Source organism: Pleurodeles waltl, chromosome 8 (genome assembly GCF_031143425.1).
Source record: "Pleurodeles waltl isolate 20211129_DDA chromosome 8, aPleWal1.hap1.20221129, whole genome shotgun sequence".
Classification (NCBI taxonomy): Eukaryota; Metazoa; Chordata; class Amphibia; order Caudata; family Salamandridae; genus Pleurodeles; species Pleurodeles waltl.
The window spans coordinates 1547044728-1547062174 of record NC_090447.1 but is presented as its reverse complement, the minus strand read 5'-3'; the positions used below and the strand labels follow the sequence as shown (position 1 = coordinate 1547062174).

At 45.3% G+C, this 17447-nt stretch overlaps 1 protein-coding gene across 10 annotated transcripts in view; it reads right to left on the bottom strand.

The window, feature by feature from the left end:
* Positions 1 to 1101: 1101 nt before the first annotated feature.
* The window catches only part of LOC138248977 (zinc finger protein 773-like), a 302908-nt gene continuing 286562 nt past the window's right edge, over positions 1102 to 17447 (bottom strand). For 8 of the 10 annotated variants that reach the window (XM_069203029.1, XM_069203032.1, XM_069203036.1 and 5 more), the window contains one exon: positions 1102 to 1997. In XM_069203029.1, coding sequence (XP_069059130.1) covers positions 1378 to 1997 — 620 coding nt within the window. In that variant the 3' untranslated portion in view covers positions 1102 to 1377. The remainder of the gene's footprint in view (positions 1998 to 17447) is intronic. The other 2 variants (XM_069203038.1, XM_069203039.1) reach the window with 1 other exon arrangement.

Below are 17447 nucleotides of genomic sequence, written 5' to 3'. Positions count from 1 at the left end.
GCCCATATTTATGGGCTTTGTGGCACAGAGCAGCGCAGCAAGTCACCTTGATGCGCTGCCCTGCCTCACAGGAAAGAGCAAGAATGTGCCGTATTTTTTCCCTGCGCTGGCACCCTTTTGGCTGTCTAGCACCAACGCAGGCATGACTTGCACCATGGTGCAAGCGTACCTGCGTTCCTGCGTGCAGGAAGGGGAACTTTCCTGCACAAAAACAATTGTGAGAGGCTTTTTCCTCTCACAATGCAGCACACATAGAAAGAAGAAAAACAAGGAGAAATAAAGATATTTCTCCTCATAACGCCTCACCTGGGGAGGCGCAGGATTTTGGTGCATTCCCAGGTTTACGAGAGTTGGTAAAAGTAGGACTGCATCAAAAACCATGGGAGTTGGGCGGGAACACCCATGCAATGCCTCCCTGGCGCAGAGTAAGGCAACGCAGCGATATGCGCTGCATTGCATTACTCCATATTTGTAAAGCCATTCAAAGCGGCTATGTGTGGCTTCAAAAATATGACTTAGTGGTTTGTGCCATTCATGTACCACATTGTGTGGTGCAGGCATGGCGCAAACTCCTAATAAATATGCCCCAGAGTGTGTAGGTTGCTGTGCTGCTGGTGGACTTGATGCTTTAGTCTTCTTAGGGACAGGAAATGTCATGAGCTCTTCTGAGATTCTCCCTTTGAATATAAGGAAGTGTTTCTTGGATGGAGAAAGGGGAGGGCTTTCTGGTACTTCAGACAGCAGAGTCCAGAGTAAGTTTTGTATAATGATTCTGGGACCTCCCAAAGATACACCCAAACCTGATAAGAGGAAAATATCTAAGTCCTGGTGCATTGTGGACTCTGGGTAAGGTATCACAAGTCACCTTGAAACTGAAATATCTACTTTGAAGGACATCTTTAAAAGTCTGCACTCAAAACTAGGGGCAGGAGTGAACAAAACACGTGATCTACAACAGTACATGCTGCAAACATGTGTATCCATCTGGAATCCACTAGTGTACATCAACCTGGAACACACGGAAGAAAACAACAGATTCTACCTCAAAGAGTGCACAGTAACCTCTGAATATGCACTAGGACAAAGAAAAACGGGCTACACTTTTCTGTTAAAAACGTTTTTTTAATGCCATGGCAGCAACTCGTTCTTGCAGTTGCTCACCCCTGCTGTCAACTGTCTTTTGTGCAAAACACGGGCTGAGTACTCTGGTGATGTTAGAAATCCACATTTTCAGCAAGTCTCTTTTCACAGGATACACCTTCTGATCCTCTCGCCCTCCCATTCAAAGCTGACAGTCTGATAAAGAGGTATCTTAACCCACAGTGGATTCTTTGGGGACACTGAAGATCTATCTTTGGAGTTAACCTCATCTCACTCTCAGAGCGACACTTCCGTATGGACTTTCTGGTGCTTTAAAAGGTTTATCTTTTGAGCAAATCTCTTGTCACATTTAGTGCATGGAAAAGGCCTCTCTCCTGTGTGGAAAATCAGGTGACGCTGCAGATGTGACTTGTACATAAAGGTCTTTCCACATATACTGCATGCAATCAACTTATCGCCTCTGTGGAATCTCAGGTGACGTTCAAGATCTGTCTTATATACAAAGCTCCTCTCACATTCAGAGCACGGAAAAGGATTGTTTCCATTGTGGACTATCTGGTGGCGTTTTAGACTTGTCGTCTGTCTAAAGCTCTTCCCACACTCATTGCAAATATAGGTTTTCTCACCCATGTGGATTTTCTGGTGACACTGAAGAGGTACATTTTGAGTAAAGTTCTTCTCACAGAGAAAGGACTGAGGGCCTGTTTCTTTTGTCTCTTGATATGGCAGACTTATATTCCTAATAAACCTTGTATCACATTCCGTGAGGGGGATCTTCTCTTCAAGGATGAGTACTTGGCCTTGATTGAGGGTGGGCTTAGAAGTAAAGTTCCTGTTTCTCTCACAGCACAAAGAGGACTCTTTTGAGATCATATTTCCTGGGTCTGAAAGATCTGCTGTAGAATGAAAAAAGTAGAAAAACATTTAGAGATATTGTATTCACCTAAAAAGAAAATAATGAAGTAGGGTTTTCACTTGTCAAAGGCAGACATAACCTACAGGCAAGTAATTAACAGGCATGTAATAGGTGTTCAGCTGTCCTGTGAAGGGGCAGCCCAAGCATCTTTTTATTATGTTTACCCTTGCACACAGAACAATTCTCGCTAACTGGAGAGATATTGAGAATTCCTCCAATAATACATGGTGGGAGTGGCTGAGACACAAAAAGGGGAGGAGAACATATAATGGTTCACAAATCTCATTGGATCTAATGAAATGCCTCATAAGGAATAAGACACAAGTTACTTACCTGTACACTGTGGTTCTCCAGTATTGGCAGCTTTCATACATTCACATGAGCCAACTGTGTTACCAACATTTTTTTAATACCCTATGCCCACTGCTGAAAAAGCCCTAAATTCTCTGGATGTCAAACAACGGTTAAAGTTTTATATATAGAGAACCAGGGCTTTTAGAAAATCCGACTAGCTTCTAATATTATTTTACCCCTCCTAGAAAAGGTTGAGCAGTACAGCTTGATGGATTTGTACAGCCTTGCCTTTTGCCACAACAAAGCAGGAAGCCATTGACGAAAAAGGTGAAGGCATATTCTACAAGAGAAGGGGCCACGTCAACAGCCCTGTTTGGGGGAGTTTCTTTATTCGACATTTGCAAAGCGGCAATGGGGCCTAATGTCCGTACCCTCACCAACCATTATTGTTTGGATTCTTCGTGGAACGCTGATGCCACAGCTGAGCAAGCAGTATTGCGTTGTCTCTTTCAGTAAGGTACATTTATTTTTCCTATGTGTCATCTTGACAGTTGCCTTCTCACGTTATAAGTTTTCTTTACATCAGAGAGTTTTGCAATACCCAACACCTCTTTCTTCCTTGGACCTGCTTACTAGTCTGATTCTATCATGTGCCTCTATGAAAGATTCGGTATTGGAAAAGAAACATGTTATCTACCTGTACTCTGTGGTTCTCCAGTATTGACATGTTTCATAGATTCACATGCAGCCCTGCGTCCTCCCCATTAGGGCTCGCCACTAAGTGTACCCCTTACATTCTTTTCCTTTACAAATGCTTGAAATCTGAGGTATTGAGGCCCTGCAGAGGAAGAGTGCTTCAGGGTCTGTGCCCTGATTGGTTGAAGTTTTGTTCTTATATGTGAATTGGTTACCAATGTCACCTGGCTTATGTATGGCTTTCAATGCTTACATTTGGCACTGCTTGTTATTAATACCATGGGACTCCCACCGTGACTACAGGGAAGATTCAAGATGTGAATCTATGAAAGAATCAAAGCTGAAAAAGCTAGATGAATAACTGGGAAGGATTAAACAGCCATGATCATTTCTCACTACTCGAGTCCAATTACACCCATTTCTTTATAGTCAGAATCTACTGCTAGAGGCCCAGATCGCCGATAGTCATTGTTGATGAATGTGGGTTGATGTCATTACTCCTCAGGCCACTGTCCAGGACGCTAACCCCTAGAGGGACTTTTCCACACTTCCTAGGTCAGATTTGAAAGAGCATTACTTGGCTGTGCCATTAAGCATTCCAGAGGTGACATGAAAATGTAATCATCAACATATGTAACATGCTCTAATGTATCAATGTTATCAGTGTTAAAGTGGTGCATCGAAATCATATCACTTCAGGTGTTGTCACAAGCAGAAGTGTAGAAATGATATGTATGTTTTGATAATGGCTGTTAGAAATGGGGTCTCTAGTTGGCAGTCGGTTTGCACCCTGTCCAAGTAGGGACCCTCACTCTAGTCAGGATAAGAAGGATATACACTCAGATAACACATGCTCACCCCATTGGTAGCTTGGCATGAGGAATAAGGCTTATCTCTGAAGCAATGTGTAAAGCATTTGCACATAACACACAATAATACAGTAAAAACACTACAAAAAGACACCACACCAGTTTTAGAAAAATAGCCAATATTTATCTGTGTAAAACAAGACCAAAATGATAAAAATCCAACATACAGAGCTAAAGACAAACTTTGTAAGATTTATCTAAAAAATACATCTCTACCTGGGGCTATCACGGCGTCATGAGCAACAAAACCAACAGTACAGGCTGTCCGCAGCATCGTCGGCCAGCTACGGTGTCGGGAAGACCCACAAACAGTACCTTGGATTTGTAGGGTGTCGTGATCCTTGTGGTGAGCTCCGGGGATCAGCGTCACTGTGTTGGTTTCGGACTCGGTGCGGGAGTCATCAGGCCCTTGAAGTCACGCACCTCGGGGATCGAACTCCAGGATGATGAAATCAGGTGTGCTGGTGTGGATGGCATCCGGGCTGCGGTGAGAAGTGGGACGATGCGACGTACGGTGCCCACAGGACACAGTGCAGGCAGCGACTCGGTGATGGCGTCCAGCAGAGACATATTCCAGTATTGGTTGCGATAGCCTAGGGGCTAGACCGCAAAAACCCCAATTACAGGGTAAAAATAATAAAGATAATGCTAAACAACAGCAACCTGAGGGTACTAAAAAGCGCAACCGGAGACCCCGCAGAATAGGTATAATCTCAGGAATAGGGATAATTTGAAGACGCTTGAAAGATATCAATATACTGATACACGCCAATCTCGTTCCTTTCAGGACTCCTCAGAGAAGAGAAGTGAGAGAGGTGGGCGGTCAGAGCGGAGAACCGAGTACGTGAAACCAAGACAGGATTCCCAACGCTCAACGGAGGTTTCTATTAAACAAGAAGAGAAACCACTGCAACAAAAACAACAATTTAAAAAGAAGAAAGTGGCAGCAGTCTCAGTTAGACATGCCGCTGAAGAAGACAGTTCTCTTGACGAACAAGACATGGGCGTTGGCACTGTTAGACAGCGCGGCAGAGGTCACAATAGTTCGCCGGAGTCTTCTAGAGCATCTGGAGGTGAAAGCAACTGATGACTTCATACAAGTCGAAACGGCGGATATGCGAGTCTCTGATCCTGATAGAGTATATAACGTGACTCTGCAATTAGAAGGGGACATTGACCGCGTTGTACACGCCATCTTTTGGGACCATATGGTGAAATCATATGACGTTCTGCTGGCCGAACAAGATTGGCTTCCTGACTTTGTTCGCGACTGTCCGGTGGGGGAAGAGGTTATTACACCTTCCTTCTCATCACTTGTTCCAAGAGAACTAGCGGAGTCCTATAGTAAAATATGGGCTCTTGCACAGGCCCCCGCTCTATATAGAAATAATGTGGGGTGGGATAGACAATCACCTTATCATGTAATTCCAATAAAGGGCGAACCTCAGCCGCAGCCGCAGTATCCTATCAAATTTGAAGCAAGGGCATCGGTTAGGAATATTCTTACACAATTGGAGTACCAGGGTGTAATTGAGCCCTGTGTCTCGCCGATGAATAATCCCTTATTTCCGGTTGCTAAACCGGACCATTCATATAGGATAGTGGTGGATTACAGACATTTAAATGGTCATACACGCACATATGCAATACAGAATTCACATAGCGCAGCGCTTATGAATAATATAGTGCGTAAAAAATACAAAACGTTAGATATCTCAAATGGATTTTTCTGCCAAAATATAGCACCCGAAAGTCGGGACTATACCAGTTTCAGTGCGTTTGGCTCTAAGAAAACGTTTTGTCGTTTGCCTCAGGGGTATAAGAATAGCCCAGGACTATTTTCCGCTCGTGTAACTAAATTCTGCACGAGTTGGACCCTGAAGCGTTATCCTATGTTGATGACATATATTTGACAGACGATGAGATTCTGCAACATCTAAGGCGTGTATCACGCATTGTTGTGAGGTTTGCTGAAATTGGCTATAAATAAAATTTTAAGAAATCGAAGATTGCCTTCCTCAGCGTCATTTTCCTGGGATATGAGTTGTCGAGAGAGGGCAGGAGCTTAGCGCCACATTTTTTGGAGAAATGTGCTCAATTGCAGCCTCCTAATACGGTTCGGAAGCTCCAGTCATTGTTGGGGTTTCTGAATTTTGGCAGAACTTACATTCCTGAATATGCTACGCGTACAAAACCCTTATACGAGTTGATTCGTCCGAATTTTTCGAGTAGATTTTGGACGGTTGAGCATACACATATACTACGAGATTTGCAAACTGATCTCTTAGCAGTTAAACACTTACACACACGGGACAATAAGACACATTTGGTCATCAGGGTGATACCTGGGGCTGTTGGGTTTACGTATGTCACCTTTAATGAGGGTGGAACAGTCCCGATTGCATAAAAGTCCCACTTGTATTCTGCTGCAGAACAACGATTTGCACAGACTGAGAAAATACTCACTGCAGTACAGATGGCTGTGATTAAAGAAAGACCTCTAGCCCAGGGCCAACACATCATTGTCGTTTCCCCGATACCGGCCTTAGAGGCTGTTACAAAAGCGAGTGTTCCTAATTCGAAAGCTTTACACCCGCGATGGATTCAATGGGCTACGTCTTTGACAGCCACTGATGTAGATTACATATTTGACCCTAAACTGCAGACTCAAGAATTTCTTCAATATGAAATGGAGTGCCCGGTTCCCGCTGGCACATTGCCTATTGACCAATATCAGGTGGTCATGTATACCGATGGCTCTGCGCAACCAGCGGTTGAGACTAAACAACAGTATTCTGCTGCATGTGCGGTGGTGAGCAGCACTATGGAGGGGGAAGTGTTCTGCCCCCGACATACTTATACTAAAACCTTGGGAGATTGCACGGCACAGCTGGCTGAGCTCAAAGCTCTATTGTTAGCATTGGAGCACGCGGATCCGGCGATTTTAACCTTGCTGGTCTGTGACTCCTACTACTGTGTTCAGTCTTTCAATGAATATTTACACTATTGGAAGTTGAATGGGTTCAGAGATTCTAAGGGCAACACCATTAAACATAAATTGTTGTGGGGTAAGGTTGCGGATCTGAAAGACACGCTTCCTAAGGTCCATGTTGTACATACACTTGGACACCAGCACGTTGGAATACATGTTGCTGGGAATACTTTGGCTGATGAAGCCGCGAAATCGGCAGTGGCTGTCGCCACTGTGGCCGCAGTGACTCGTTCGAGTTCCAAACCAGACACGGAGATTTCGGCTGCCATAAAAGCTATGGCTGATGGCACGCCATTTCCTAAAGGATTTCCTTCTAAATATAGTTCCTGCTTGAGTAGTGCGCTCAGTGCTGTTGGTAATATTCCAAGCATTGGTGTACGTGAACTACCCAATAAAATTGAGAGACCTCAATTAATTTCTGCAGCACATGAGGGGGTGGCGTCTGCACATGCTGGTGTGGCTGCCACGATTTCACTTTTACAGGCTCGTTACTGGTGGCCTGGTCTCTATAAGGAGACAAAGCGATATGTCCTTTGTTGTGACGTTTGTCAACAAATTAAAGCTTTGTCGGCTAGACGCCCGCAGCAGACGCCCCTTCTGATTTCAAATAAACCTTTACAGTGTGTGTACTTGGATCATTGTGGTCCGCTGACACCAGATAGTGCATACAAATATATTTTGGTTGCTGTAGATTCGTGCTCCAGATTTGTGTGGGTCTGGCCACAGCGCTCGGCTGACGCTTCGGACTGTTATTAAAGATTTGCGCATCTTTGTCGATACATTTGCAGTTGCGGCTTTTCATTCGGACCAGGGCCCTGCTTTTGCCTTTAAGGCATTCAGGGACACCATGGCTTCGTTGGGGGTCCAACTCCAATTCTCTTCTCCATTTCATCCTGAGGGAAATTCTGTTGTGGAGCATTTAAATCGTGATTTAAAGCAATCCTTAACGGCCAGAGTTATAGGTACGGGTCGTGGTTGGCTAGCCCACCTGTATGGAGTACAGAGAGCACTTAATAACTTGCCTAGACGGTCACTGGGGGGTCGTACTTCATATGAGTGCCTGTTTGGAACACAAATGTATGTTCCTGATATAGATGGTCCTGGTGTGGAGGCGGCAGATACGCCCTTTGACATAAATGATCGTGTCACTGTTTTGCAGGATTTACAACAATTCCGTGAAGAGAACTCTTCTGCAAGTGCTGCCTCCTTGGGAATTAAGGATGAGCCAGTAACTCCTACTGGTTGGATACCCAGGATTGGGGATCTAGTGCGTGAAAAGGTCGCAGTAAAGAAAGAATTTGGTCCTTCTTATCGAGCACCTGTCCCGGTGTTAGGGGTTAGCGGCACGAGAACTGTGATTTTACCGCCGCTGCACGGGGCCAAAGGAAATCGCTTTGTTTCCATTGATAATGTCAAGTTACAACATGTGGCCGATTCTGCACAGCAGACCAAGAGGGACACCCAGTAGTTCCGGAATCCCTCTCACTATTGGGGAAGAAGTCCCACTGCAGGTGATTTACACCGACGCTGTTTCCTCTCCGAGCTTGGGGAGGGTGGAAGATGATCTTGTGATTGTTTCACAGACAATGATTAATTTGGAATCTTTTGATCAAGTTGCTGTACGTTCTACTGATGTTTCTGAACATGTGGTTTATAGCGTGCCTAGGCGAGAGCCTCCATCTGCTTCTTTGTTCACAGTTGCACCTTTTGCAAGAACTGCCTCTGGCTGCTTCAACGACACTGATGATGCCGTGTCAGGCTCCTCGTCCTCACTGTCTTCGGTCCGAGGTCCACGTAAGCTGCTGTGTTGGCTTAAAAGCACATACTTTGTTTTTCCTTGGAACCATTTGTGGCTTTTTATGGCTGTTAGGACTCTTTTTTTTGTGGTTGGGATTTGTGGTTACTTTTTTTCTAGTAATACATGGTCATTTTCTTCCTGAACGATCAAACATTGAGCACGTGGAGACTGTGTTAAAACCACATTTTTCGTCTCATATGGTTCGAAGAGACTTGTCCAATGTAAACATTTCTGCAATACCGATTCCGGATGGGATTGTGTGGGATAAAGTAATGTTTGATATATATGGTCCCACTGAATTGATTCAAATACTGTATGTCCTCAAGTTATCAATGAATTATATTGTTATACCAGGCATTGTTTCTGATGATTGGGATGTGAAGACAGTAGATTCTATGCTGACAGAGTTACATTATTATACTGTCTATGACGATGAAGATGCTTACCTATTTAGAGATAATCATGGTGACATGTTTTGCTACAACTGTTATGGACACCACTTTATTCATAAAGCAAGTAGCCCTAAGTCCATATTTGATTATGTGCAATGGGAACATTGCCCAACTCCTCCACAAGGGAGTTCAAAAACGTATTATGATAAATTTGCATATTTTTCTGGGCACAATCAACAAAATGCTAAGTCTTACTATTTTAAAGTTACTCCGTATGCTAATAAGCAAATGTTATTGACCGATACTAAATTACTGTATTCAAATTTGTTTGTGTCTAAACTTTCGGTTGAGGGGTATGAATATTGGTTTAAGACTGTTGATTTGAAAAGTGTCTGGGGAACGAAAAATTGGCAAATGCAGGGCAGGGACACATTATTTAGAGCATGTATTATCCCTGTGCAGATGATTTTCCTCAATGACACGGTACAACAGACTAGCTGTTTGGGCTTGGCAACGATTAGAGAGTTAAATTTGCCTAGTATACCTGTCCCTTCCAAATTGAACAATTGGCAGCGATATGTTAATACTACGTTTAGTGAGTTTACACACTGGGTCCAGAATGGTACGCTTAACACTTCATTGGTACATCCGGGCGGGTGGTTATTATGGTCAGTAGACACTAATAAGTGTCATCAACGTTTTGTCACCTCTTCAGGGGGGTTCAGGACTAGTAGGGCAGACCCTCATTACATTTCACCAGAACTTGCTGATATCATAACTACATACAGCGTGGGAAAGCTTTGTCAGCAATGGTTGAAGTCGTCCACGCTGGATGCAGTTAAATCACATCTCACATTACTGTCTAATGATACTGACTTACAAGATTTTTTGTCAGGACCTAAGATACCACGGAAGAAACAATTTTTATACGAAGTATATAATGAGATTTGGAAGCTTTCACAGCAGGAGGCAGCGGCCCGGTTGAGGCAAATTGATCAGGAAAACCTGATGCAGGCTTTGTCTGTTGTAGATAATGGCATGCATACCCTTTCTGACCGTGTTTACACAATTGACAGCATCGTTTCCTCTGCTATAGACATTATTAAATCAGATATGTCTTCTTTATATCATGGGCAGAGTCAGAAGGGGTCCATCATGCAGCTGGGTTGGACTCTTCAGACCTTGAAGGCAGGTCGCGTTCCGTGGCAGCACATTCGTGCCAGGGAGATCTTTGTCTCCTTTAATTTAACTTGTCAACAACAGCTGATGGCTAAAAAGGAAGCGACGTATGTCATGTTGAATATTGAAAAATTGGAAAAACTGCCTTTCACGGTTGCTGAGATTCCATCAGCTGAGTGGTTGATTCATGGGGTAATTAATCTGCCTATCTCCACTCTGCAATTTACTTCTTGTTTGAAGCACATTCCGGTGGGAAGATGTGAACGGTTGGGAGACAGTTACATACACGAGGTGTGGGAGCTTCCCTTTCTATACAGATGTATTAATGGTTTGAGGGAGGTTTTTCTTAGCGGTAGTGAATGCGAAACGTCTGTCAGCCATTCCATGGTTTGTAAACAGCTGTCCTTGCACGGAGCGTGTAACGCTTCGATTGCTAACTTAGCTTGTTATCTGAAGGGAGTTCCAGTCCCGGTTATTAAAAACACTTTCCAGGTGCTTTCTAACGGCAGTTACATTGTTCTCAACAGCGAACGCTTGTAGGAAAGTACCATCTTGCCTGGCATGTTACCCCCATTTTTCACTGTATATATGTTGTTTTAGTTGTATGTGTCACTGGGACCCTGTTCTCCAGGACCCCAGTGCTCATAAGTGTGCCTGAATGTGTTACCTGTGTAGTGACTAACTGTCTCACTGAGGCTCTGCTAATCAGAACCTCAGTGGTTATGCTCTCTCATTTCTTTCAAATTGTCACTGACAGGCTAGTGACCAATTTTACCAATTTACATTGGCTTACTGGAGCACCCTTATAATTCCCTAGTATATGGTACTGAGGTACCCAGGGTATTGGGGTTCCAGGAGATCCATATGGGCTGCAGCATTTCTTTTGCCACCCATAGGGAGCTCTGACAATTCTTACACAGGCCTGCCACTGCAGCCTGAGTGAAATAACGTCCACGTTATTTCACAGCCATTTTACACTGCACTTAAGTAACTTATAAGTCACCTATATGTCTAACCTTTACCTGGTAAAGGTTAGGTGCAAAGTTACTTAGTGTGAGGGCACCCTGGCACTAGCCAAGGTGCCCCCACATTGTTCAGGGCCAATTCCCCGGACTTTGTGAGTGCGGGGACACCATTACACGCGTGCACTACATATAGGTCAATACCTATATGTAGCTTCACAATGGTAACTCCGAATATGGCCATGTAACATGTCTAAGATCATGGAATTGCCCCCTCTATGCCATCCTGGCATTGTTGGCACAATTCCATGATCCCAGTGGTCTGTAGCACAGACCCTGGTACTGCCAAACTGCCTTTCCTGGGGTTTCACTGCAGCTGCTGCCAACCCCTCAGACATGTTTCTGCCCCCCTGGGGTCAAGCCAGGCTTGTCCCAGGATGACAGAACAAAGGACTTCCTCTGAGAGAGGGTGTTACACCTTCTCCCTTTGGAAAATGGTGTGAAGGCAGGGGAGGAGTAGCCTCCCCCAGCCTCTGGAAATGCTTTCTTGGGCACTTTTGGTGCCCAATTCTGCATAAGCCAGTCTACACCGGTTCAGGGGACCCCATAGCCCTGCTCTGGCGCGAAACTGGACAAAGGAAAGGGGAGTGACCACTCCCCTGACCTGCACCTCCCCTGGGAGGTGTCCAGAGCTCCTCCAGTGTGCTCCAGAACTCTGCCATCTTGGAAACAGAGGTGCTGCTGGCACACTGGACTGCTCTGAGTGGCCAGTGCCACCAGGTGACGTCAGAGACTCCTTCTGATAGGCTCCTTCAGGTGTTAGTAGCCTATCCTCTCTCCTAAGTAGCCACACCCTCTTTTCTGGCTATTTAGGGTCTCTGTCTCTGGGGAAACTTTAGATAACGAATGCAAGAGCTCATCAGAGTTCCTCTGCATCTCTCTCTTCACCTTCTGCCAAGGAATCGACTGCTGACCGCGCTGGAAGCCTGCAACACTGCAACAAAGTAGCAAAGACGACTACTGCAACTCTGTAACGCTGACCCTGCCGCCTTCTCGACTGTTTTCCTGGTGGTGCATGCTGTGGGGGTAGTCTGCCTCCTCTCTGCACTAGAAGCTCCGAAGAAATCTCCCGTGGGTCGACGGAATCTTCCCCCTGCAACCGCAGGCACCAAAAAGCTGCATTACCGGTCCCTTGGGTCTCCTCTCAGCACGACGAGCGAGGTCCCTCGAATCCAGCAACTCTGTCCAAGTGACTCCCACAGTCCAGTGACTCTTCAGTCCAAGTTTGGTGGAGATAAGTCCTTGCCTCACCTCGCTAGACTGCATTGCTGGGAACCGCGACTTTTGCAGCTACTCCGGCCCCTGTGCACTTCCGGCGGAAATCCTTTGTGCACAGCCAAGCCTGGGTCCACGGCACTCTAACCTGCATTGCACGACTTTCTAAGTTGGTCTCCGGCGACGTGGGACTCCTTTGTGTAACTTCGGGTGAGCACCGTTTCACGCATCCTCGTAGTGCCTGTTTCTGGCACTTCTCCGGGTGCTACCTGCTGCTGAGAGGGCTCCTAGTCCCTCCTGGGCCACAGCAGCGTCCAAAAACGCTAACCGCACGATTTGCAGCTAGCAAGGCTTGTTGGCGTTCTTTCGGCGGGAAAACACTTCTGCACGACTCTCCACGGCGAGGGGGATCCGTCCACCAAAGGGGAAGTCTCTAGCCCTTTTCGTTCCTGCAGAAACCTCAGCTTCTTCTGTCCAGTAGAAGCTTCTTTGCATCCACTGCTGGCATTTCCTGGGCATATGCCCATCTCTGACTTGCTTGTGACTTTTGGACTTGGTCCCCTTGTTCCACAGGTACCCTAGACTGGAAATCCATCGTTGTTGCATTGTTGGTTTGTGTCTTTCCTGCATTATTCCTCTATCAAGACTTCTTTGTCTTTTGGGGAACTTTAGTGCACTTTGCACTCACTTTTCAGGGTCTTGGGGAGGGCTAATTTTCTAACTCTCACTATTTTCTAATAGTCCCAGCGACCCTCTACAAGGTCACATAGGTTTGGGGTCCATTCGTGGTTCGCATTCCACTTTTGGAGTATATGGTTTGTGTTGCCCCTATCCCTATGTGTCTCCATTGCATCCTATTGTAACTATACATTGTTTGCACTGTTTTCTAAGACTATACTGCATATTTTTAGTACTGTGTACATATAACTTGTGTATATTTGCTATCCTCACTCTGAGGGTATACTCTGAGATACTTTGGCATATTGTCATAAAAATAAAGTACCTTTATTTTTAGTATAACTGTGTATTGTGTTTTCTTATGATATTGTGCAAGTGACATTAGTGGTACTGTAGGAGCTTCACTCGTCTCCTAGTTCAGCCTAAGCTGCTCTGCTAAGCTATCATTATCTATCAGCTTAAGCTGCTAGACACCCTATACACTAATAAGGGATAACTGGGCCTGGTGCAAGGTGCAAGTACCCCTTGGTACTCACTACAAGCCAGTCCAGCCTCCTACATTGGTTGTGCAGCGGTGGGATAAGTGCTTTGAGACTACTTACCACTCTTGTCATTGTACTTTTCATAAGAGAAAAATATACAAAACAAGTTCAGTGTGTGTACACATAGCTAAAAAGTTTTGCATTTCCTCTTTTCACTCTTTTCTAAAGTGCTGAAAAGTACTTCTAAACTTTCAAAAAGTTCTTAAAGGTTTAAAAAGTTTTTTTCTGTCTTTCCAAAAAGTTCTGAAAACTTTTTTCTCTTTTTCTATCACTTTAACTCTCTCTAAAAATGTCTGGCACAGGCCAAAATGTTGACCTGTCTAAGATTGCATATGATCACCTTAGCTGGAAAGGAGCAGGGAGTCTCTGCATAGAGAGAGGTTTGAGTGTAGGGAAGAATCCTTCCTTGGAACTGTTACTTAATATGCTTAGAGAACAACATAAGGCTAAAAGTGCCCCATCTGTTGAAAAAGTAGCTAATGGTTCTCAATCTGATCCAGGGACTCCCCCAGGAAAAGGTTCAGGAAAGAAACTTCTTAGCCTGCCCATTAGTAGACAGTCTAGCATAGTTGGTACTGAGGTGGAGTCACATCATCCAGATGATGTGCTCTCACATTACACTGTCAGCCAAGCTGTTAGGGTGGCCTCTGTAAGGGACAGGTCTCCTTCTGTTCATTCCCATCATACCTCTGTATCTAGGAATGTCCCTCCCACCAACCCTGATGACAGACTGTTAGAAAAGGAACTCAATAAGTTGAGGGTGGAACAAACCAGACTGAAGCTTAAAAAGCAGCAGCTGGATTTGGATAGACAGTCTTTAGAAATAGAGAAGGAAAGACAGAAGTTGGGTTTAGAAACCCATGGTGGCAGCAGCAGTATTCTCCATAGTCATCCTGTAAAAGAGCATGATTCCAGGAATCTGCACAAGATAGTTCCCCCTTATAAGGAGGGGGATGACATTAACAAGTGGTTTGCTGCACTTGAGAGGGCCTGTGTTGTACAGGATGTCCCTCAAAGGCAGTGGGCTGCTATCCTATGGCTATCATTTAGTGGAAAAGGTAGGGATAGGCTCCTTACTGTGAAAGAAAGTGATGCCAATAATTTTACAGTACTTAAGAATGCACTCCTGCATGGTTATGGCTTAACCACTGAACAATACAGGATAAAGTTCAGAGAGACCAAAAAGGAGTCTTCACAAGACTGGGTTGATTTCATTGACCATTCAGTGAAGGCCTTGGAGGGGTGGTTACATGGCAGTAAAGTTACTGATTATGACAGCCTGTATAACTTGATCCTGAGAGAGCATATTCTTAATAATTGTGTGTCTGATTTGTTGCACCAGTACTTGGTGGACTCTGATCTGACCTCTCCCCAAGAATTGGGAAAGAAGGCAGACAAATGGGTCAGAACAAGGGTGAACAGAAAAGTTCATACAGGGGGTGACAAAGATGGCAACAAAAAGAAGGATGGTAAGTCTTCTGACAAGGGTGGGGACAAATCTAAAAATGAGTCTTCATCAGGCCCACAAAAACACTCTGGTGGGGGTGGTGGGTCCAAATCCTCCTTTAATCAAAACAAAGAAAAGAAACCATGGTGCTATTTATGTAAAGTAAAAGGCCATTGGACAACAGATCCCAGTTGTCCAAAGAAAAGCACCAAGCCTCCTACCACTACAACCCCTACTGCTACCCCTAGTGTCCCTACTAATAGCAGTGGTGGTGGGAGCAAACCTACTAATAGCCAATCCAAGGGAGTAGCTGGGCTCACTATTGGTAACTTAGTTGGGGTTGGCCTTGTTAGGGAGGCCACAGAGGCTGTGTTAGTCTCTGAGGGGGCTATTGATTTAGCCACCTTAGTTGCTTGTCCCCTTAATATGGATAAGTACAAGCAGCTACCCCTAATAAATGGTGTTGAGGTTCAGGCCTACAGGGACACTGGTGCCAGTGTGACTATGGTCATAGAGAAACTGGGCCACCCTGAACAACACCTACTTGGTCACCAGTACCAAGTAACCGATGCTCACAACAACACACTTAGCCACCCCATGGCTGTTGTAAATCTCAAATGGGGGGGGGTTACTGGTCCAAAGAAAGTTGTGGTAGCCACAGATTTACCTGTAGACTGTCTACTAGGAAATGATTTGGAGACATCAGCTTGGTCAGATGTGGAGTTGGAGGCCCATGCAGCAATGCTGGGCATCCCAGGGCATATTTTTGCTTTAACCAGGGCTCATGCCAAAAAGCAAAAAGGACAGGGAAGCTTGGATCCTGGAACAATGGACCAAGTGCTCCCTAAAGCTAGGGCTAGTAGAAGCAAACCACTTCCTACTATCCCTCCCTCTACAGTGGATTCAACTTCTGAGGAAGAAGAATTCCCTCCCTGTGCAGAACCTACACCAGAGGAGCTTGAAGCAGACACTGCTGAGCTTTTGGGTGAAGGGGGGCCTGCCAGAGAGGAGCTGAGTGTGGCACAGCAAACCTGTCCCACATTAGAGGGTCTAAGACAGCAAGCTGTCAAACAGGCTAATGGGGATGTCAGTGACTCTCACAGAGTTTACTGGGAGGACAATCTCTTGTATACTGAGGCAAGGGATCCTAAACCTGGAGCTGCCAGGAGATTAGTGATCCCTCAGGAGTACAGAAAGTTCCTCCTAACTCTTGCTCACGACATTCCCCTAGCAGGGCATCTGGGACAAATGAAAACTTGGGACAGACTTGTTCTCTTGTTTCATTGGCCTAGGATGTCTGAGGACTGTAAGTCCTGTGAAACCTGTCAAGCCAGTGGCAAGACAGGTGGCACCCCAAAGGCACCCCTTATTCCACTGCCTGTGGTTGGGGTTCCCTTTGAAAGGGTAAGGGTTGACATAGTTGGCCCCCTTGACCCTCCTACTGCTTCAGGCAATAGGTTTATCTTGGTGGTAGTGGACCATGCCACAAGATATCCTGAAGGTATTCCTTTAAGGACCACTACAGCTCCTGCAGTGGCAAAGGCCCTCCTGGGAATATTTTCCAGGGTGGGCTTCCCAAAGGAAGTAGTATCAGACAGGGGAAGCAATTTCATGTCTGCATACTTAAAGGCCATGTGGAAGGAGTGTGGTGTAACTTATAAATTCACTACACCCTATCATCCACAAACAAATGGACTGGTGGAGAGATTTAACAAAACTCTCAAAGGCATGATTATGGGTCTCCCTGAAAAACTCCGCAGGAGATGGGATATCCTTCTACCATGCCTCCTTTTTGCCTACAGGGAGGTACCCCAGAAAGGAGTGGGCTTTAGCCCCTTTTAACTTCTTTTTGGACACCCTGTTAGGGGTCCACTAACACTTGTAAAGGAGGGTTGGGAACAACCTTTAAAAGCTCCTAAGCAGGATATTGTGGATTATGTACTTGGCCTCAGATCAAGGATGGCTGAGTATATGAAAAAGGCCAGTAAAAACCTTCAGGCCAGCCAGGAGCTCCAGAAGCAATGGCATGACCAGAAGGCTGTTTTGGTTCAGTACAAACCAGGGCAGAAAGTGTGGGCCTTGGAGCCTGTGGCCCCAAGAGCACTCCAAGATAAATGGAGTGGACCCCACACAATTGTTGAGAAAAAGGGAGAAGTCACCTATTTAGTTGACTTAGGCACTGCAAGGAGTCCCCTTAGGGTACTCCATGTAAACTGCCTGAAACCCTACTATGACAGGGCTGATCTCACCCTGCTCATGGCAACTGATGAGGGACAGGAAGAAGACAGTGATCCTCTACCTGATCT